We start from the raw sequence: 21,460 nt of genomic DNA, 5'->3' as shown, positions 1-21,460 counted from the left end.
ATTAGGATACCAACGCAGCCATTTCCCCGTTTTTACACTTGAGGACAAAATAAAGTCCCTGGAAAAGAATGATTTTCCTGTGTATGTGTTTTCCCTAGGCCTTATAGAATCATAGAATCATAGAATAGCAGAGTTGGAAGGGGCCTACAAGGCCATCGAGTCCAACCCCCTGCTCAATGCAGGAATCCACCCTAAAGCATCCCTGACAGATGCTTGTCCAGCTGCCTCTTGAAGGACTCTAGTGTGGGAGAGCCCATCACCTCCCTAGGTAACTGATTCCATTGTCATACTGCTCTAACAGTCAGGAAGTTTTTCCTGATGTCCAGCTCGAATCTGGTTTCCTTTAACTTGAGCCCGTTATTCCCTGTCCTGCACTCTGGGAGGATCGAGAAGAGATCCTGGCCCTCCTCTGTGTGACAACCTTTTAAGTAGTTGAAGAGTGCTCTCATGTCTCCCCTCAATCTCTTGATATCTCTACTCTGAAGGAGTAATATTATCCAAACCGCACCATGATGCTAGCATAAGATGAAGGAACACTGAACTCAAAACTGGATTACTGCAATGTGCTCTATGTGAGGCTGCTCTGCTATGTTGTCGGGATCTGCCCCTTTTCAGCGTGCAACTCCTTTGCTGAGGGAACTGCACTGTATTCCTATTTGCCATCGGGTCACGTTTAAGGTTCTGGTACTGGTGTACAAAGCCCTGAACAACTTGGGACCAGGATACCCGAGAGAGAGCCTTCTCCTGTATCAACCCACCCAGTCACTGTGGTCACCAGTGGGCATGATCCTGATAGTGCCGTATGGAGCTGTGGCCCAACTGCAATCCACCAGGAGAAGAGCCTTCAGCGTGGTGGCCCCCTTTCTGTGGAACTCCCTGCCACTGAAGGTCAGGCAGCTCCCAACACTATGGCCACAGCTAGACCTCAGGTTTATCCTGGGATCATCCAGGGTTCGCCCCTGCCTGAGCACTGGTTCCCCTGTGTGTCACCTAGATGAACAGGTTTGACCCCTCCACGATCCAGGGATAAACCTTAAGTCTAGCTAAGGCCTATGTTGTTTCCAGCGCCTCCTGGAATAGTCTTATTCCAGGAAGCATTCCTTGACTGATAGCCGCAGCTTTTATTGGCATTCTGTGCTTTTTAGTATAATAATGGTGTTTTAATTTTTACGTTTTTATGTTTAAATTCTTACGTTCACTGCTCTGGAATCTGTTTCAAGTATGGAGCGGTATACAAATTTTGTAAATAAATAAACTCCTAGAATCAACTCAGGGGCCTTAGACGTACGGGCAACATCTACAGGTTCTTTTGGTAAATGACCAATGGCATGAAATGCTCCAATCTCGTTCATTCTCTGCATAAAGACGAATTGCGCATGTCCACCTGAGCCTCAGCCCCAGGGTTTGTTTCAGCGGCCTGATAGACAACACCGAAGCCGGCGCGTTTTTCCAACAAAAGAGCTTCCACAAACTGATCGTCGCCGTCAAAAGCAACTCCTCCAGATCTGGAGCCTAGAGCTATGAGTCGCTCAGAGTTCTCCTCGGTTCTCTGGCTGATAAAATAATTTTTTAAAAAAAATTATATAAACAAATGTCATCTCCGTCTCAGATTCTTCAACTGCTTCACAGCTGACAGAATGATTCAGTCTGTTTAGATCAATGACATTTCTACTCCCAGTCCGCGGTTTGTGGCCGTCCTACGCCCAAGGTGCTTTGGAGATTTCACACTCCCGTCAAATGGCAACGGCACGAGAGAACGGGTCCGATTTCTTCCTGGAGGCTTCGTTCTTCCGTCTTCTTGGATCGGGCCCTGCGGCGAGGTAGGAAGCTCCCGCTTTGAGTTTTGCAGGTTGAAAGTAGTGCTTTGGGGAGTGGGGGAAAAACAACCCACCTTAAAAACCTTTTTTAAAAAAAAACACCTTGCCACTGGGGGAAGCCCCCGGACCGCCTGAGCCTATCAAGCCCTGATCTCGGTGGCCAAGTCCTGCAAGAATTTCAAAGTCCGCATCAAATCGGCCGCAGCCCTCTCGGTGCTGTCCGACAGGAAGCGTTCCGGGACGCCCGAGCAGTTCTCCCAGATGTGGAGCACCCTGGTGGCGGCCTTGCAGTGGAGCGAGGACGCCGAGGACTTCCTGGAGTTCAAATACAGCGCTAGCCTCTGGACTGAGTCTAGCGGACGAGACAGAGGACTTGCCGGCCGTCAGGAGGACGGTCGCTGAGCACGGGGAAGCCGTCGGCTCCTACATATTGCAGTTTGTGAAATCGGCAGTCGAAAAGGAGGACGAGGGAACAGGCGAGAGCTTTCCCAACAGAGGCAGAGTCTTGGAAAGGGCTCTGGAGCATGTGCAGGAGATTGCGGAAGTGTTGAAAGGCCAGCGAGATCACATTACGCCAGTCCTTTTACAACTTCATTGGCTGCCAGTCCAGGTCCGGGGCCTATTCAAAGTGCTGGTATTGACATTTAAAGCCCTAAATGGTTTGGGGCCAGGTTATTCGAAGGAACGCCTCCTCCCATATGTACCTGCCCGGACCTTAAGATAATCTACAGGGGCCTTCTCCATGAGCCCCTGCCAAAGGAAGTGAGGCAGGTGGCTACTAGGAGGAATTAGGTCTCAGTGGAGGTGCAGGATGGATGCTTCAAGGAAGACCGCAAGCTGAACATGAGCCAACAGTGCGATATGGATGCAAGAAAGGCAAATGCTATTTTGGGCTGCATTAATAGAAGTATAGCTTCCAAATCACGTGAGGTACTGGTTCCTCTCTATTCGGCCCTGGTTAGGCCTCATCTAGAGTATTGCATCCAGTTCTGGGCTCCACTATTCAAGAAGGACGCAGATAAGCTGGAGCGTGTTCAGAGGAGGGCAACCAGGATGATCAGGGGTCTGGAAACAAAGCCCTATGAAGAGAGACTGACAGAACTGGGCCTGTTTAGCCTGGAGAAGAGAAGATGGAGGGGAGACATGATAGCACTCTTCAAATACTGAAAAGGTTGTCACACAGAGGAGGGCCAGGACCTCTTCCCGATCCTCCCAGAGTGCAGGACACGGACTAACGGGCTCAACTTAAAGGAAGCCAGATTCCAGCTGGACATCAGGAAAAACTTCCTGACTGTTAGAGCAGTACGACAATGGAATCAGTTGCCTAGTGAGGTTGTGGGCTCTCCCACACTAGAGGCCTTCAAGAGGCAGCTGGACAACCCTCTGTCAGGGATGCTTTAGGGTGGATTCCTGCATTGAGCAGGGGGTTGGACTCAATGGCCTTGTAGGCCCCTTCCAACTCTGCCTTTCTATGATTCTATGATTCTTCCAGGCCCGCCCCAAGTGAATTAAAATGCTGTTGATCTAAACAGATCTAAAGAGAAGAGCCAAGGAAGCAAAGGAAGCCTAAACAGCCGCCTAGAAGATATTGGACATTAGCATCTGAGTGATGGAGAAACTGGCTGAACCCCAAGGAACAGACTTTTATATTTTACTTTTTTAAAAAAAGGAAGAAAGTCACATGCAAAATGTGTGGCTCAAGGCCAGGAGAAGGTCTACGGAGGATAAAAGCCGCCTCTTTCAAATCTCCCCACGGCGACCGGAAACCTTGAGAATGTGTTTTTCCTAAATGAATCGCTGATATGCTTGGTTTGCAAAGATCCCAGGAGGCCCAGAGGCAGGGTTCGGCGCAACGGCGCCTCGGTCTGAAAGCAGATGTTCAGAGGACGGCGCAAAAACAACCTGCTTTATCTCTCTTTCAGAGCCCAAAGCCGCCACAGCCAGCGCAGAGCGGCGGGGGCCCCGAGGGAGGCACGGCTTCGGAAGGAGCGGCGGCGGCGGGGCTCAGCTGGATGGCGGGGGGGGGCCTCGCCACGGGAAGACGAATCCGCGCGTTTTAGACGGGAGGAGAGAAAGGCCCAGGCAGAGCCGTAACCGCTTGACGGGCGTCGCGCACGCGCCGAGGGAACACAGTCAAATCCCAGCGCGGCACTGACTCTCAAACAGCGAAATAAACCCGGAAAGCGTTACAACGTACATTTAACGTTAAACCTGTGGGGAAGAAGCAGCGAGGGAGACTGGAGCAGGCAGAGAGCATCAGAGCCTGCTTCAGTTGGACACCCCCCCCCCCCGCCCCCCAGGGCTAACTGTCATCTTCACCCTGTGGGGGAAGAAGAAGGAGCTTTGGTTCTGCCCCTCCATTGGGAGATGAGAGGGCGGAGCAGGGCCTCCCCACCAGCCTGAACCGTCTCCTTAATTTCTTTTTTTCTTTTCTCCCTCTTCCCTCCCCATCCGCCTTTCCTTGTGTGTCGTGTCTTTTTTAGAATGTAAGCCTGAAGGCAGGGACTGTCTTCTTTACAGATCAATCGTAAGCCGCTCCGGGAGCCTTTTTGGCTGAGGTGCGGGATAAAAATCCTCTAAATCAATAAATAATAAATAAACGTGGATGGAGTTGAAGATCTGAGTAGAATAACCTGTAGTTTATTTAAAGGAAACTTCATTCCGTTCCTCCCTCCCCAACCCAGTTTTCCATTCCCCCCCCCCAACAATTTGTCTGCATTCTGTGGCCACCGAGCACGCTTAATACTCATGGGGGTGGGTTTTTTTTCTGAGGGGGGGTCTCCCTAAAGTTTTCTTACGCTTCTGCAAACCATGGGGTTCCCCCACTCCTGCTGATGCCTCTCACTTTTGTGTGCACCGTGCCATTTAGACCATGCGAAATTCACAGCCAGAGAACGAGTTTGCTACTAATATACAGGATATTGCGGAAGATCAAAGCTAGTCGCTAGCAGGGATCGGGGAACTCCTCCGAGTTCTGTCTGCGTTCTGCTCGCCGGACTCCGCCATTTGCACAAAACAGCGCAATCTGAGTAAAAATGCAGGTGTAAAGGATCACGTACGCTTGCAATTTTGCGCAAGCCGTCCTGTTTACAGCCGCGATTTTGCGCAAATCCGTACATGTTTCCAGCTGCGAATTTGCGCAAACCAGGATTTGCACAAAAAGGGGGAAACGGCGAGTTTCCTCGACTCAGCGCACGCCAAGTTGAGCCAGCTCTGCGATCCGTGAGCTGGGGGCGGGGCGAGCTGGCAAAACCTCACCAAGCTCCTCCCCCAAATCGGAGTCTTCCGACATCCCTAGACGCTAGTCAAACGCAGCAGGTGACTTCAAGTTGATGTGACCTGCGCTAACGCTTTCCAGGCTCAGCTCAATCCAAGGAGCTGATTCTTAATTTTAAAGCCCTACATCAACGTTCCCTGCCCTGGTGGACTCCAGTTGATTTAGGCCTTAGCTAGACCAGCAATGGTATTCCCCGTAGTAACCTATGGCTGCGAGAGCTGGACCATAAGGAAGGCTGAGCGAAGGAAGATAGATGCTTTTGAACTGTGGTGTTGGAGGAAAATTCTGAGAGTGCCTTGGACTGCAAGAAGATCCAACCAGTCCATACTCCAGGAAATAAAGCCAGACTGCTCACTTGAGGGAATGGTATTAAAGGCAAAACTGAAGTACTTTGGCCACAGAATGAGAAGACAGGACACCCTGGAGAAAAGGCTGATGCTAGGGAAAGTGGAACGCAAAAGGAAGAGGGGCCGACCAAGGGCAAGATGGAGGGATGATATTCTGGAGGGGACAGACTTGACCTTGGGGAAGCTAGGAGTGGCAACGGCCGACAGAAAGCTCTGGCGTGGGTTGGTCCATGAAGTCACAAAGAGTCGGAAACGACTGAACGAATAAACAACAAAAGACCAGACGTTACCCCGGGGCGAACCCCAGGACTGTCCCTGTGCGTCCAGACGGGGATCCCGGGATCAGGGAGGGATCATTCCTCCCTGGCCCTGGGATACATACCTACACTTTGGGCCCGCTTCTTCCACGGTCCCGTGCCGAGCCCAGGACCACGGAAGGTGTGGCCCGTTGCCGCGCCTTGAGCCGGAAGCCACACACGGGGCACAGCACTCCTCAGGAGAGCTGTGCTCATTGGGGATAGGGTGGAGGGAGCAGGAAAATAGCTTTTTTTAAAAAAAAAAACTACCTCTGTGCATGAGCGTTTGTGCGCTCCTCTGACACCTCAATTCCTGAGATCGCCGCGCCTTACGTGTAAACGGGGGCGACATCTCACGTTAATTCCAATGCGAAGTCTCCCCTCCTCTCCCCCGGACTTTCAGGTAGGTCTAGCTAAGGCCTTGGACCATGACTCTCATGGTGGCAGGGCCGATGGCATAGCCCAGCTCCCGTGGGCCTTATAGTTGTAGCCAGAATTCGATCAGGAGTGGTCTGGGAGGGTTTGGGTCTCAACAGCCTGTGGAATGTCAGAATGAGTGTGAGCTTATCTACGTCAGGGTTCTCAGAGGAAAACTGGCTACTCCGTTCCAGCTGCTAGCTTTGGTCTTGGCAGGGAAGGAAGGCCAGCAACTTCTCCTGGGAGAACTTACCCTATTTATTCGATTCTAAGACACACTTTTTTCCCCATATAAACATCTCTAAAAACGGGGTGCGTCTTAGAATCGCGGGTGTGTCTTAGGGTTGTTGTTTTTCTGTTGGTGGTACTGAAATTAGTGTGCGTCTTACAATCGATAGAAGAGAGGGGTGGGTGGGTTTCAGAGGTGTCACACAAGTTGAAGCGTCACCATTGAAGGGCGCAATGCAGACACCTTGGCTGGGCAGGGGCCTCCTTGATGGACTCTTGTCTCTTTGGTCTTTGTTAAGAGCCTGCCATGAAAAGTAGCACTAGACGTTTCGTAGGCCTTGAATTCTTGTTTGCTACGGAGTATGCATCTTCAGCATCGATGAGCCCATAGCCCGTTGGATTGGACTGATCCTGACTCTGGGACCTTTCCACACCTGGACTCATGTAGTATGGAGATGCAAAAGAGAATCATAGAATCATAGAATAGCAGAGTTGGAAGGCTCCTACAAGGCCATCAAGCCCAACCCCCTGCTCAATGCAGGAATCCACCCTAAGGCATCCCTGACAGATGGTTGTCCAGCTGCCTCTTGAAGGCCTCTTATGTGGGAGAGCCCACAACCTCCCTAGGTCACTGGTTCCATTGTCGTACTGCTCTAACAGTCAGGAAGTTTTTCCTGATGTCCAGCTGGGATCTGGCTTCCTTTAACTTCAGCCCGTTATTCCATGTCCTGCACTCTGGGAGGATTGAGAAGAGATCCTGGCCCTCCTCTGTGTGACCTTTGAGGTATTTGAAGAGTGCTATCATGTCTCCCGTCAATCTTCTCTTCTCCAGGCTAAACATGCCCAGTTCTTTCAGTCTCTCTTCATAGGGCTTTGTTTCCAGACCCATGTATGTAATATTCCAGACCCAAGCTCTGGTTGTCAGAATCTCTGCATGTGGGATCACTCTGGACTTAACTCTTGGGTCTGGAAGGGTCAGACCCATGCAGGGCTGACGTCCCAACGAAAATTTCAAGGTTGGGCGAAACGTCTGCATGTATGGACTTGTTTAGGTCTTTTCCCAGGACTCTTTGTCTTTCATGGCTTGGGATGGCTTACACCGGGAACCGTTCAAAGCCCTGCCCTGCGTTTGGAAACCCTTGTTTGGGTTTCCTGGAACGAATTACAGCAGGAATCTTCTGGGCCCCTGGCCCAGTATTCTGAGCTGTAGAGACTGCAATGGGGAAACCAAGTTGTTTACGAATTACCATATTTCTTCGATTCTAAGACGCACTTTTCCCCCCATATAAACATCTCTAAAACAGGGTGCGTCTTAGAACCGCGGGTGCGATTATTTTTCTTAGAATCAAAGCTTTTTTTTTCTGTTGGTGGTACTGAAATTAGTGTGCGTCTTACAAGCAATGGCGTCTTACAATCGAAGAAATACGGTACTTATGCGGCCTATAGCTAGCTAATTGTCACCAGCTACGTGATTTCCGAAGATTGTAACCAAAGATTGTAACCATTAAGCTTTTACCATGGGACTTGCTACAATAAAAGAGTCTTGCTGATTTAGAGTGTCCTGTGACAGAATGCCAGAATGTGTGCTTGGAAGACCAGGCCCGTGACAGCCGGTGGGAACTGAAGTACATAATACCAGGAGGCCATCAGGTTGGGGAAGGCTGTCTTAAATGGTTGGGGGGGACACAAGTACCTCAAATCCCATCTACCCTCACACTTACTCCCCTGTGCACATCATTCCATGTGCCTCTAGGTTTCCTAGGTATCTAAAAGAGGAAGGGCCTTTTGGGTGGTGACACCAGTTCTATTGGAACGGCTTCCTTTGGATGGCCTGCCAGGCCCAAACACTCTGGTCTTTTAGGTGGCACATTGAGACCGGGACCTTCAGGAAGGCGTTTGGGCCTCAGTGGCTTGCCTCTTAGGTTTTCTTGGACGCTGACTTTCCATTGCTTCAACTGTTTGGATGTTTTGTTTTATTTGTTCTTGTCTTTTGTTTTTAAAGAGATAACATGCAAAACGTGCACACAGCCCATGGAAATCTCAAAAATGCTATATAAATGCCACATGTGTGTTATTGGTATTATTATTAATAATAATAATAATTATTATTCCTGGCAATTTGTGGGGGAACATTGCCCTCTGGAGGAGAGCAGTGAAAATTGCAGAAAAACAAAATACCCCCTTCCCCAAAGCATCTCTGGTTTCTGGAAATAACGGCTACCATACCCACTCACCCCCCCAAAAAAATACCACTGCAAAACTCCTACATCTTGTAGCTGTAAAATAAAGGTATTACACAGCACAACAGGCCCAGAAAGGTCATGCGCTGCTTTGGGGATCTAAAATGGAACTAATTTTACATTCATGCTTAGAACTTACTTCCAGAGCCAATGTGGGGATCAAACTGTAAGACAGAGGTTTGGGTTGGGGGGCTGTAGTGTAAGAATATAACATCAGAAGATCCCTGTTGGATCAGACCAAGGGTCCATCTAGTCCAGCACTTTGTTCACGCAGTGGCCAACTAGCTGTCGATCAGGGACCCACAAGCAGGACATGGTGCAACAGCACCCTCCCGTCCATGTTCCCCAGCAACTGGTGCCCACAGGCTTACTGCCTCTGATACTGGAGATAGCACATAACCATCAGGGCTAGTAGCCTTCATTGATAGCCTTCTCCTCCTCCAGGAATTTGTCCAACCCCCTTTTCAAGCCATCCAAAGTGGTGGCACGTAAGTATAGATGCAAGCTTAGAAATCATGACTATAATTTAAGTAGAGGTTTAATGCACCTCACCATAGAGACTGAAAGGACTGGGCATGTTTAGCCTGGAGAAGAGAAGATTGAGGGGAGACATGATAGCACTCTTCAAATACTTAAAAGGTTGTCACACAGAGGAGGGCCAGGATCTCTTCTCGATCCTCCCAGAGTGCAGGACACGGAATAACGGGCACAAGTTAAAGGAATCCAGATTCCATCTGGACATCAGGAAAAACTTCCTGACTGTTAGAGCAGTACGACAATGGAACCAGTGACCTAGGGAGGTGGTGGGCTCTCCCACACTAGAGGCCTTCAAAAGGCAGCTGGACAACCCTCTGTCAGGGATGCTTTAGGGCGGATTCCTGCATTGAGCAGGGTGTTGGACTCAATGGCCTTGTAGGCCCCTTCCAACTCTACTATTCTATGATTCCATAGTGAGGAAGACTGTATCAATCTTATTCACGGTAGCATTAAGGGACTGAAGTTTGGATAAACATAAGAGCATTAGAAGTGCCCTGCTGGGTCAGACCGAGGGTCCATCTAGTCCGGCACTTTGCTCACACAGTGGCCAACCAGCTGTTGACTCACAAAGCAGGTCATGGTGCAACAGCACCCTCCAGCCCATATTCCCCAGCAACTGGGTTACATAGGTAGCACATAGCCACCAGGACTAGGAGCCATGGACAGCCTTCTCCCGCAGGGATTTATCCAACCCCCCCTTTAAAGCCGTTCAAATTGCTGGCCATCACCACATCTTGTGGCAGTGAGTTCCAGAGTTGAACTCTGCGCTGTGTGAAGAAGTCCTTCCTTGGACCTGTCCTGAATCACCTGCTGCCACTCAAAACAGACATTTAAAACAGCCAGGCTAGTTAACTGGGAAGAGACAGAGACTGTGGGGAACAGTACAGCAGCTTTAAAATGTTGAGCAGGGTAACACACAGAGAGACTCCTTCAATGGTGCTGCCATGATCAAGTTACTGCAACAGTTTTACCTTCTGTGATCCTAAAGGGACAACTCCGAATCAAGCCGCCCAAAAACTCTGCAAAGGTAAGTGTGGAATACATAAACAGCGTGGGGCAGTGCCTCTCCCATTAGCTAATGGCCTGTTTAATATTCAAGAACGCGGATGTTTAGCACAGATGGACCGTCATCAAGAGCTGCCCCGCCTGGCCTGTGTAAATATCACGGCTGCTCTATATCCACAGCCTGAAATCTGCTAGAAACAGACAAAAATCAAGTTCTTCAAACATTCCATTTTCCGGTTCTCCGAGGCAGAAGCCCAATTTCAGAACTCAAGATAGAACCTGTCAGTCAGCGGCACGGTTTGCTTAGCTTTCGTTCCTGTTCTGACTGTATATCGACCGAAGGAGGAGGAAAAGGGAAATTAAAAGGAGAGAGGAAAAGACCCAGAAAAAGCCCTTAAAAGAATAGCAATCTGCAGAGTCAAGGTTTGCCATCGAACTGATAAACGAGAATACTGATTAAATGCAAGTTTGGGGGGGGGGGGGGAGCAGGATGACAGATCACACTGACACGTTGCCCCACACCATCAGGGAACGGCCACAGCTCAGCAGTGCAGCCCATTCTTACGCATGCAGGGGGACCGAAATAGGGCTGAGATCCCCCTGTCTGAAACCTTGGAGCAGAGCTGTCCAAACTTCTCATGTTGGTGACACACGTTTTAGACCTGCATCATTTCGCGACACAGTAATTCAGTTTTACTAGCAAACCGGAGGTTAAACTAACCCCTTATAAGAGCTACGGACACATTCATAAATTGTAATAACGAAATGAATGGGGACACAACATATCTCATTAAGACCTTTCATTTATATTTTTAAAAATATATGATTTGCAAGAGAATAACATATACATTTCCAAGACTTTTCACATTGAACCGATTTTGTCGAGCCGCGATCGAGCGGCGGTTGAGACGGTGTTCTGTCAAAAAACTGGACCCATGGAATTTCTCAAATGCGTCACTTCCGGTGCAGCCGCGTCACCGGAAGTGATGCGGAATCAGCTGTTTCGACCCGGTTATGCATCCTGCGCATGCGCAGTACCTGTATGATCCCTCGACCGTGGCGTGCATACACGGATACGACGGAAGGGGAATATACTAGTGCACCACGCTGATCGGCACCTTTGCTGCGTAAAAATGCGTGCAAGTTGGTATGGCTTATTTCACGTAGCCCCAGAGGTTTCTCGTTACGTTCGCGCGACACACCTACGCACTGCAGCGGACACACCGACAAGTCGTGACACACAGTTTGGAAAGCTCTGCCTTGGAGATCCAAGGCCGGACAATGTAGACAGGCAACCTGGCACTCTCGAGAAACAGTGGACTACAACACCCATCAGCCACAGTATGGTCTAGTACCTGAAGCGGTAACCCGCTGCCGCCACCTCCCTCCCTCCCTCCCTCCCTGCCTGCTGGCTGGCTTTTCTTGAGGCGCATACAAGCATAAGGGACTTCTGCTTTCAGGAGTTGTGTGGCACCGGCGCACCAGCACTAACAAGACATACCGTGAACGCCCCACCCGGGATGATCTTCATGCATTCACTAGGCTATTAGGACAGTTCCTATGCAGGCATAGCCAGTACAAAAAACTGGGGGTCCAACTCCATTAACAGAGTCTGCAGACGTACGGTTCGGGGTACACATGTAGGAACCAGTCAGACGGACTACTGAACGGCCCCGCCCCAATGACATCACTTCCTCCCCCAGGCATTCAAGTTTAAGGTGTGATGGATGGGTGAACAGGGCTTGTCAGGGCATTTCCCGACTTGGTGCCTTCAAGATGCGTTGGGACTGCAAACCCCATCTTCCCCAACCGGTACAACCAAGGGGCCATTGCTGGCTGGCCCTGACACGAGTCGTAGCCCAACTCACCAGGTCAGGGAAAGCTGGTTTACGCAAACGGTTCCAAGAAACAGAAAGGCCACGGAGTTGAGCAAAGACCTCCCTGGACTTCCTTCTGGAAGAGGCTGTCCAAGTAGGAACAGCCCCGAAGAGCAGTGCCCCTGCCCCTGCCCCGAGCAGCCTCTCCAGACCGACGATATCGAAAGCTGAGAAGTCCAAGGTCATCGACAGAGAGACACACACACCCCACGAGCATTAGAAGGAACCAGAAGCCAAGCCTCACCTCGCTATTTTCTAACACCTTCCATCTTTCCTTGGCCAGAGGATCCAACGCGGAGAACTCAAGCTGCTTCCTTTTTAGATCTTGATTTACCGCGTGCAGCTCCTTCACCACCGAGAGGAGTTCCACGATCTGGAAGGGCGAGAGAAAAGCCTCACAGATTAGGGGCACGATTGACATTCTCCCAATCCCTTCACTTGGGACGGTTTTAAGAGATGGGTGCGTTCACCCCGCTGAAGCGCCTGCCCGTCTTTTCTTCCCCACCCGAGTGCTGCAGTGTGGAGGGGGCTCCTGTTCAGGGTTCCAGCCGACCATGACTTTTTTCAGCAGATGCCATTCCATTCCCTCTCTCCCCACCTTGGGTTTTCCACTGTTGATCCGCAGACACTCAAGACATATCCGAGCCCTTGCTTTGCAGAGAGCAAACAATTCTGGTGGAACCCCAAATAAGAACTCCTAACCATTCTGGTCATTCTGGCTGGGGCTGATGGGAGTTGAAGTCCCCAACAACTGGAGAGCATCAAGTCAGGGAAGGCTACAACTTTCATCACAGCATAAGCTTTTGTGGATGAGAGGCCCCTCCATCCAATGCATGAAGTCAAGACGTGTGCCCGGATAAATTTGCTAAAGGTGCTCCAAGAGTCCTGGTTCTTTCTGCTGCAAGAGGCTAACACTGCTGCCTCTCCGGACGCTCCAATCTCAAGTGTTTATGGGTCAACGTTAGAGATGCGAAGGCCCAGAAAACCCCGGAACAAATCGGAAAAAACCCATTGGTTTTTTCCCGAAGCCTTGTTTTTTCCGGAAAAATTGAAAATAAATGAAGGAAACACGGATTACGGGATCCGTAAACAGATTACGTGATGAATAAAATGTTTAAGACAATGTGTTCAGATATTTACTTCTCCAAATGATTTCTAAAAACTGTACAGTATCAGATTATTACAATGTCTGTGCACCAAGGACAAGCAAGTCCTAGGATGCAAACTGAGACTACAACTCTCAAATGCAAGAGCAAGATGCATTTCTGCCTCTAGGGGGCAGCACTGCCATGGAAGCAGAGACTGAAACTGATAGCCATAGCAATAGGTTAGGAAATGAGTCTGATTAAATTTCATGCATATTCATTGAATCTTGGTTCCCCCTTTTTTCTCAGTTCTTTTTATGGGAATGGGGGCTTTATGTCTTGACACTGGAGGACTAGAGGAAACATAAATAATTTCCTTTGATACTAATGTTGGTGGTTTCTTCAGTTGTTGTTTTGTAAAATTGTTTCTTGCCTGCTCCTCATAAACTGGCAGAACCAAAGAGGTTCCTTACAGTTCAGGTGTTCCTAACAGTTCAGGAGCTTGTAGCTCCATTTGTTACCAAAAAAAAGTAAATTAAATTTGTAATAATTGTTTGAATACGCTCGTTTTAATATACCAAATGTAATAATTTTATGCCAAACCAACTTCGACATAATTACATTTTATGTTCCTAAAGTAACAAAATGACTTTCAATCTGTAAAAAATGCTAATATTGAATTTTTTTCAATTTTTCCAAAAATTTCTGGTTCCCCCCGAAAAAAAACAGGTTTTTTCCATGGCTTCAAAATCTACGGAAATTTTACATCTCTATTGCAAATCACATTAATTCCCAGAGTCATAACTCGGTGGTAGATCGCCCCATTTGCATGCAAAAGGCCCTAGGTTCAATTCCTGGCAAAACAAAAAGGTTTCGTGGGACAGAGCCGGGAAAGGATTGGAGCGCCACCCCCATTGAAACAGACAAATGCTGAGCTAGATGGATTAATCCTATTGGTTCTGCCCTGCTTCTTGGAATCACGAGCGTCTTGCTCCCTCCCTCTCTCTCTTCTGATGAGTTATGTGCTTGGTTTCTGCAGATCCCACTTTGGCCTCTTCCTCTAAAAATCAAGGGCTGGAGCATCTCCTTCAATATAAGGGAAGGTTACAACAGCCGAGATTGTTGAGCTTGGAGAAAAGGAGGGTAAAGGGAGACAGGACAGAGGCGTACAAAATGATGCATGGGGTGGAGACATTTTTCTCCCTCTCTCATAATGCTAGAATCCAGGGCGGTCATCCCATGAAGCGGATGGGTGGGAGATCGAGGACAGATCAAAGGAACAGAGTTGAACTATGGAATTCCCTCCCACAAGATGTAGCAATGGCCATCACTTAGGATGGCTTTAAAAGGGGGTTGGAGAATTTCCTGGAGGAGAAGGCCATCAGTGGCTACTAATCCTGACGGCTATGTGCTACCTCCAGTTTCAGAGTTAGTAACCCTATATGAATAAATGAATGAGTACTTTACTGAATACGTCTTCCGACCATTTCAAAAGATCACGTCATCATTAAAAACATACAGGCATTAATTAAAATTTACAATTTAAAACAATATACAGTTCGCCTGTGATATATTATTTAAGACTAACAGTTAATAAACCCCCTTGTGTTGCGAGATTTAATAAAATCTACATATTAAGCCGTTTTTCTAATTCTTTTTTCCTTATGCTGGTTGCTTTGAGAGCAAAAAGGGCAACCCTCTGAGTCACAAAATAATTAGAACCACGTAGGAGGAAGGACAATTTATCCTTCACTGTCCAGTTTCTCATGCGTATTAAAAACATAGATAGATAGATTTCTCTACATTTTGAATACATACAACATTCAAGTAAATAGTGGGCTAGATCTTCAATAGCAGGGATGCCACATATACATAATCTATCTTTCGATGGGATGCCTAGAAATCTACCCTGTAGCATCATTGTACCCATCAGCTCGAGACGAAGCCGGGTAAAGGCTACTCGATGGACCCGTTTCATATCGAAGAACAGGTATTTTTCTTGTTTAAAATGGACTTTAGATGTTGCTAGCCATTTCATGGCCCTTGAATTTGCCACTGCGGCTATATCACTCTGACTTCTAATATCTGAGATCCTAAGTTTAACAGCATTTCTTATGTTAGTATTGGGGGGGGGGTGATTGCCAGGAGACTGAAACCATAGCTTGGTAACATCTTTATAAATTTATATAGCCAGGAGGAGTAACCCTACATGCAGCAATTGATGGGGAACATGGGTGGAAGGGTACTGTGGAACTCTATGTCCTGCATAGGGGTTTCTATGGGTAGCTGTGGGTTAGGATTGCATCCTGAATTGCTATAAAGGAAACCAGAGAACATCACCTTTTTCTTAAGCTCTTCAAGAGTCAGATGATCAATTTGCAAGTCCAAGCCATCCGGCTCTCTTAAACAGATGCTCATGTAGGACGTCTGATTGCTGCAGAAAGATACCGTTTCCTCTACCGATAAAATAAAATTAAAACAGTAAGTCTTCTTTCCCAACCTGGCCATGGTGGCTTGAGATGGCGAGAGGGCACCAGGTTGGGAAGGCTGTTTCAGATTATAAACCAGATTGGGCAAAGGGGTGTTTTCAACCTTTTGCAGAATGCCTAGCACTCTTTTAGTAGTAGTAGTAGTAGTAGTAGTAGTAGTAGTAGTAATAATAATAATAATAATAATAATAATAATAACAACAACAACAACAACAACAACAATAATAATAGAAAACTATACACCACTGGCCATGGAAGTTAAGGAACTATGGCAACAGGAATAGGTCACAATTATTCCATTAGTCACATCACTCACCAGCATCACATCAAAAGAACTATACAGAAAACCTTCAGAAACTGGGCCTACCATAGAATCATAGAATAGCAGAGTTGGAAGGGGCCTACAAGGCCATCGAGTCCAACCCCCTGCTCAATGCAGGAATCCACCCTAAAGCGTCCCTGACAGATGGCTGTCCAGCTGCCTCTTGAAGGCCTCTAGGGTGGGACAGCCCACCACCTCCCTAGGTAACTGGTCCCATTGTCGTACTGCTCTAACAGTCAGGGCGTTTTTCCTGACGTCCAGCCGGAATCTGGCTTCCTGTAACTTGAGCCCGTTATTCCGTGTCCTGCACTCTGGGATGATCGAGAAGAGATCCTGGCCCTCCTCTGTGTGACAACCTTTTAAGTATTTGAAGAGTGCTATCATGTATCAAAATACATCCACACCAAGATCCAGAAAGCAGTCATACTTAAAACATGCTCAATTGTCAGGAAATTCCTGAATCTGTAAAAGACAGCATGACTTGGCAAAGCCTGTCATGTTCATCTAGAAAAACCGCCATGAGCAAGAAATAACTAAATAATAATAATAATATTAATAAGCAAAATTTATTTATAATAATGTACCAGACAATTTAAACTGGAAGAAATTGCTGCTATATTTTCCATCCCACACAAAGCGTCCCCTTTAATTAAAAGAACTTTTACCCTCAGACTCTTTTATACCTTCTTGACATCTGAGACATATGAGATTTTTTTTTTTTTTGCTAGCTATCAGCATGCATTGTGAATCCAATGCAGAATTATAATTTGCATATTTAGCATTGAATTTTGAAATAATTTCAGGCAGGTGCAAAGGAAGGTTCGGGAATGGTGGGGGTGGGCGGGCAAGGAGGCATGAATTATTCTGCTGTAGTTGAGATTTTGTGAAAATGAACCCAGGGTCCCCAGGGGGAGAAAAGCCAGGTTAAATAACAGTGCGGAATTTTTATTTTAGCTATTGGTGCAACAGACTGCAGGAACTGAATAGAAAAGAGTGGCTTACGCTGTTTAACTGTGCAATTTGTGGGAAGGAAGCCTGTCGCAATGGTCTGATTTGAAATCCAGATCACGCTCCGCAGGCAAAAAGTGTGTGTGCGGGGGGTGGGGGAGAGGTTGCTGTAGGAAACCAAAGAGACATCTCCATCACGGCTCCCAAGCTCAGCAGCATGACTGGGTGGTGAGAGGAGGGACGAGCTGCTGAGCGCATCTCCCGAACATTATGGGATGTCCCGGATTGCCTGTATCTTACAAGGTATCCCGTTTGGAGAGTTGCCTCAAGCTAGATGGCTCTGCCACATACAAGCCCTGACCGAGGGCGGGGAGACGAAAGTCAGGCCACAAGGATTTTTGCTGGCAAATTATTCCCACTTCCCCCAAGGCCCTTGTGTTTTATGGTATGGAATTTAGGGACATCATATGGAAAGGACGACACGGCTCCTGCATCTTTAACAGTAGGGTGACCATATAGAATCACAGAATAGCAAGAGCTGGAAGGGACCTACAAGGCCATCGAGTCCAATCCCCTGCTCAATGCAGGAACCCACCCTAAAGCATCCCTGTCATATGGTTGTCCAGGAGGACATGGCTCCTGCATCTTTAACAGTTGTCTAGAAAAGGGAATATCAGCAGGTGTCACTTCTAGGCACGCACCATCTGGTGAAATTCCCTCTTCATCACAACAATGAAAGCTGCAGGAGCCTAGCCCTCTTTTGTATCTGGTCACTCTAGTATAGCTCCTGCAGCTTTCACTGGTGGGCTCTCCCACACTGGAGGCCTTCAAGAGGCAGCTGGACAGCCACCTGTCAGGGATGCTTGAAGGTAGATTCCTGCATTGAGCAGAGGGTTGGACTCGATGGCCTTATAACCCCTTTCCAACTCTACTATGATTCCATGATTCTATGAAGCACCTTAGGGTAAAGATATGGAATAACGGGCTCAAGTTACAGGGAGCCAGATTCCGGCTGGACATCAGGAAAAACGTCCTGACTCCTAGAGCAGTTCAACAATGGAACCAGTTACCCAGGGAGGTTGTGGGGTCTCCCACACTAGAGGCATTCAAGAGGTAGCTGGACAGCCATCTGTCAGGGATGCTTTGAGGTGGATTCCTGCATTGAGCAGGGGGTTGGACTCGATGGCCTTGTAGGCCCCTTCTTACTCTACTTTTCTAGGATTCTCCTGTATTGTGCCTTTCCTTCTGCTCTCTTGGCCCAGAGGACCAAGTGGGCAACCAAGGCAGCTTTTGTGGCTTGCTGCCTACTCAAACAGCAGCCCGCTATGACTAGAGACTGCACTGAAAGATGGGAGAGGAGGATCCGAAGTGAGACACTGTAGTCGCTTCCTGAAGACTTGAATTACTACCTTATTACTGGCCCATTAAGCACAGACTGGCCAACTGCCACACCAGCAGCCTTCCCCAGACTGGTGCGCTCCAGGCGTTTGGGACCTGAAGTCCCATCAGCTTCAGCTAGCATAGCCAGTGGCCAGGAACCCTAGGGGTTGTCCTGCAAAACATCTGGAGGGCCCCAGGTTGGGGAAGGCTGTGCCACAGAGAACACACGCCAACCCAGAACACGGGTAGCAGATACCAAGTGGAATCAACCATATTTATTTTATTTATTTATTTATTTATTCATTGCACTTATATACAGCTCCCGTAGCCAGGGCTCTCTGGGCGGTTTACAGAAATTCTAAAATTGAGATAAAAACAAGCATACAAAATTTAAAATTCTAAAACACAGAACATACACACATAAAGCATTAAAAACCGTTAAAAAACTAAAACGTGGGTAATTAAGATATGCCGCCATATGCCTGGGCAAAGAGGAAAGTCTTAACCTGGCGCCGGAAAGAGAGCAGCGTTGGCGCCAGGCGAGCCTCGTCAGGGAGATCATTCCACAGTCTGGGGGCCACCACCAAAAAAGGCCCTGTCCCTCGTTGCCACACTCCGAGCCTCTCTCGGAGTAGGCACCTGGAGGAGGACCTTAGATGTTGAACGTAGTGACCGGGTATATTCACGTCGGTAGAGGCGTTCCGTCAGGTATTGTGGTCCCAAGCCGTGTAAGGCTTTATAGGTCAAAACCAGCACCTTGAATTGGGCTCGGAAACATACAGGCAGCCAGTGGAAGCGGACCAGAGCAGGTGTTATATGGTCGAACCTTCTGGTTCCCGAAATCAACCTGGCCGCTGCATTTTGCACGAGCTGCAGCTCCCGAACCATCTTCAAAGGCAGCCCTACATAGAGCGCATTGCAGTAATCTAACTTGGAGGTTACCAGAGCATGGACAACTGAAGCTAGGTTAGCCCTGTCTAGATAGGGGCGCAGCTGGGCCACCAACCGGAGTTTGTAGAAGGCACTCCGTGCCACTGAGGTCCCCTGAGCCTCAAGTGACAATGATGGATCTAAAAGAACCCCCAAGCTACGAACCTGCTCCTTCAGGGTGAGTGCAATCCCATCCAGAGCCGGTAGAACACCGTACCCTCCCTTTCAAGTGGGAAGAGGGTACACCGTGGGGTGAATCGTAAAAAAGGAGACTCCCAGCGGCCAGGCCGGGGCATCTCACCTCCTGCGCCACCAGAACCTGAGGTCCCCTCAGCCTGCCTCTGCATCCTGTCAGCTGACTCCAACGGCCAATTTCTACTCGCCAAGCCCTGTGACATCACAGCCTCAGCACCTCCTCCTTGGCCCACCTCCTATGTCTAAAACAGGACATCCAGGGGACCAATGTCACCTCCCCTGTACACACATCTGTGGCACAAATATATATTTTAATTGTGATTTGCTGTCGCAGGCCACTCCATGGCTTGTTTGCAAACAAGTTAAACTCTACTTCTGCCTACCCTGGGTTTTACTTAAAAAAAGATGGATGCCTCTGTGTGTTGCCCCCATCCAGATCTAACTTCTCTGGTATCAGGAGTCTGCCTAACAGCCGGTCCAAATTCCCCGGTTGCTGCTCTGCCCCGTGTGTGTCCCCTTTACCTTCCTTTCTGTTGGCCATGATTTGATCTTCCAGCACCTTCCGCAAATTCCAGTTCGCCAAGATGTCGTCTTCTAGTTGCTTGCGCAACAGGAAAATGTGGCTCAATTCCTCTTGCAAGTTCTGCATGCTAATTTCAAAGAGGAAGAAAAAAGGAGCACGCTGACGCTTGTAAGGAGACATAGCTCAAGGCTCATCAAACACTTGAGAACAGTTTGCTGTGGACCTCTGGCATCTTTTATACATCAAGGCTTCCATAAAAGTATTCACTCCAAAGCAGAAAGCACTAAACTCTCTTTAAATCATACAATCCTCTCATCCTGGAGGTACGGCGTAAACAAATCTTTACATAAGTTGGAAAAGAAAAAGAAAGGAAGAGAAGAAATCGTACGTGTTCCCAATCTGGCATCTTACAGAACCTTCAAGATACTGTACACTTAACGGGCTAAACTTCAAATTCCTCCCACGCACACACAGAAACCAGACAGATGTAAATTACTGTATCTCTTCGATTCTAAGATGCACTTTTCCCCCCATATAAACATCTCTAAAAACGGGGTGCGTCTTAGAATCGCGGGTGCATTTATTATTTCTTAGAATCAAAGCTTCTTTTCTGTTGGTGGTACTGAAATGAGTGTGCGTCTTACAATCGATGGTGTCTTAGAATTGAAGAAATACGGTAGTTACAACGATATCCAATATTTATTTATTTATTGTATTTATATCCCACCTTTTTTCCTCCAAGGTGGTGTACATAATCCTCTTCTGCTCCATTTTATTCTCACAACAACAACCCTGTGAGGTAGGTTGGGCTGAGAGTCTGTGGCCGTTGCTAGACCAGGTGTTAGCGTGGTGTGAGGCCCGGTCTCCCTCCTGTGCACCCAGATGACGCACAGGGGATTCCGGGGTCAGGCTGGGCTAACGCCTCCCTTAAGCCGGGATAAGTGGATTCACTTATGGCCCGGTTTTTTTCCCCAGCCTGAGGCCGGGGCTGCGGAAGGTCTAGCAGGGTCCGTGGCTTTTCCCGGATGCTCGCTTATTCGCGAGTAGCCGGGAGAAGCCACGGACTGGGCACAGCGCTCATAGGTGCGCTGGGCCCATCGGGCTGGGGAAGGGGAATCAAGGGGGGGGGATAGGGGCCGGGGGAAAGGCCGGACCCGGCGGGGGGGGGGGAGAAGGACGGGTACGGGCATCAGGCATCGTGGAAGGGGGGAAAGATGGACGGGGACAGGGCATCGGGCATAGTGGACGGGGGATGGGGGAAGGACGGGAGACAGGGCATTGGGCATCTCGGATGGGGGATGGGGGAAAGAAGGAATGGGGACAGGGCATCGGGCATCGCGGACGGGGGATGGGGGAAAGAAGGACGGGGGACAGGGCATCGGGCATCGTGGACGGGGGAAGGGGGGAAAGAAGGACGGGGGACAGGGCATCGGGCATCGCGGATGGGGGATGGGGGGAAAGAAGGACGGGGGACAGGGCATCGGGCATCGTGGACGGGGGATGGGGGGAAGGACGGGGACAGGGCATCGGGCATCGTGGATGGGGGA

General features: G+C 48.7%; 1 protein-coding gene across 4 annotated transcripts in view; it reads right to left on the bottom strand.

The window, feature by feature from the left end:
* CDK5RAP2 (CDK5 regulatory subunit associated protein 2) overlaps positions 1-21,460 on the bottom strand; it is a 189,705-nt gene that overhangs the window by 109,034 nt on the left and 59,211 nt on the right. For all 4 annotated transcript variants that reach the window (XM_063144885.1, XM_063144884.1, XM_063144882.1 and 1 more), the window contains 3 exons: positions 19,913-20,040; positions 15,467-15,582; positions 12,286-12,414 (listed from right to left, as the gene is read on the bottom strand). In XM_063144885.1, coding sequence (XP_063000955.1) covers positions 12,286-12,414; positions 15,467-15,582; positions 19,913-20,040 — 373 coding nt within the window. The remainder of the gene's footprint in view (positions 1-12,285; positions 12,415-15,466; positions 15,583-19,912; positions 20,041-21,460) is intronic.

This window comes from Elgaria multicarinata, chromosome 19, assembly GCF_023053635.1.
Source record: "Elgaria multicarinata webbii isolate HBS135686 ecotype San Diego chromosome 19, rElgMul1.1.pri, whole genome shotgun sequence".
NCBI lineage: Eukaryota > Metazoa > Chordata > Lepidosauria > Squamata > Anguidae > Elgaria > Elgaria multicarinata.
The sequence above is the reverse complement of the archived record's forward strand: the minus strand, read 5'-3'. Positions and strand labels throughout refer to the sequence as shown.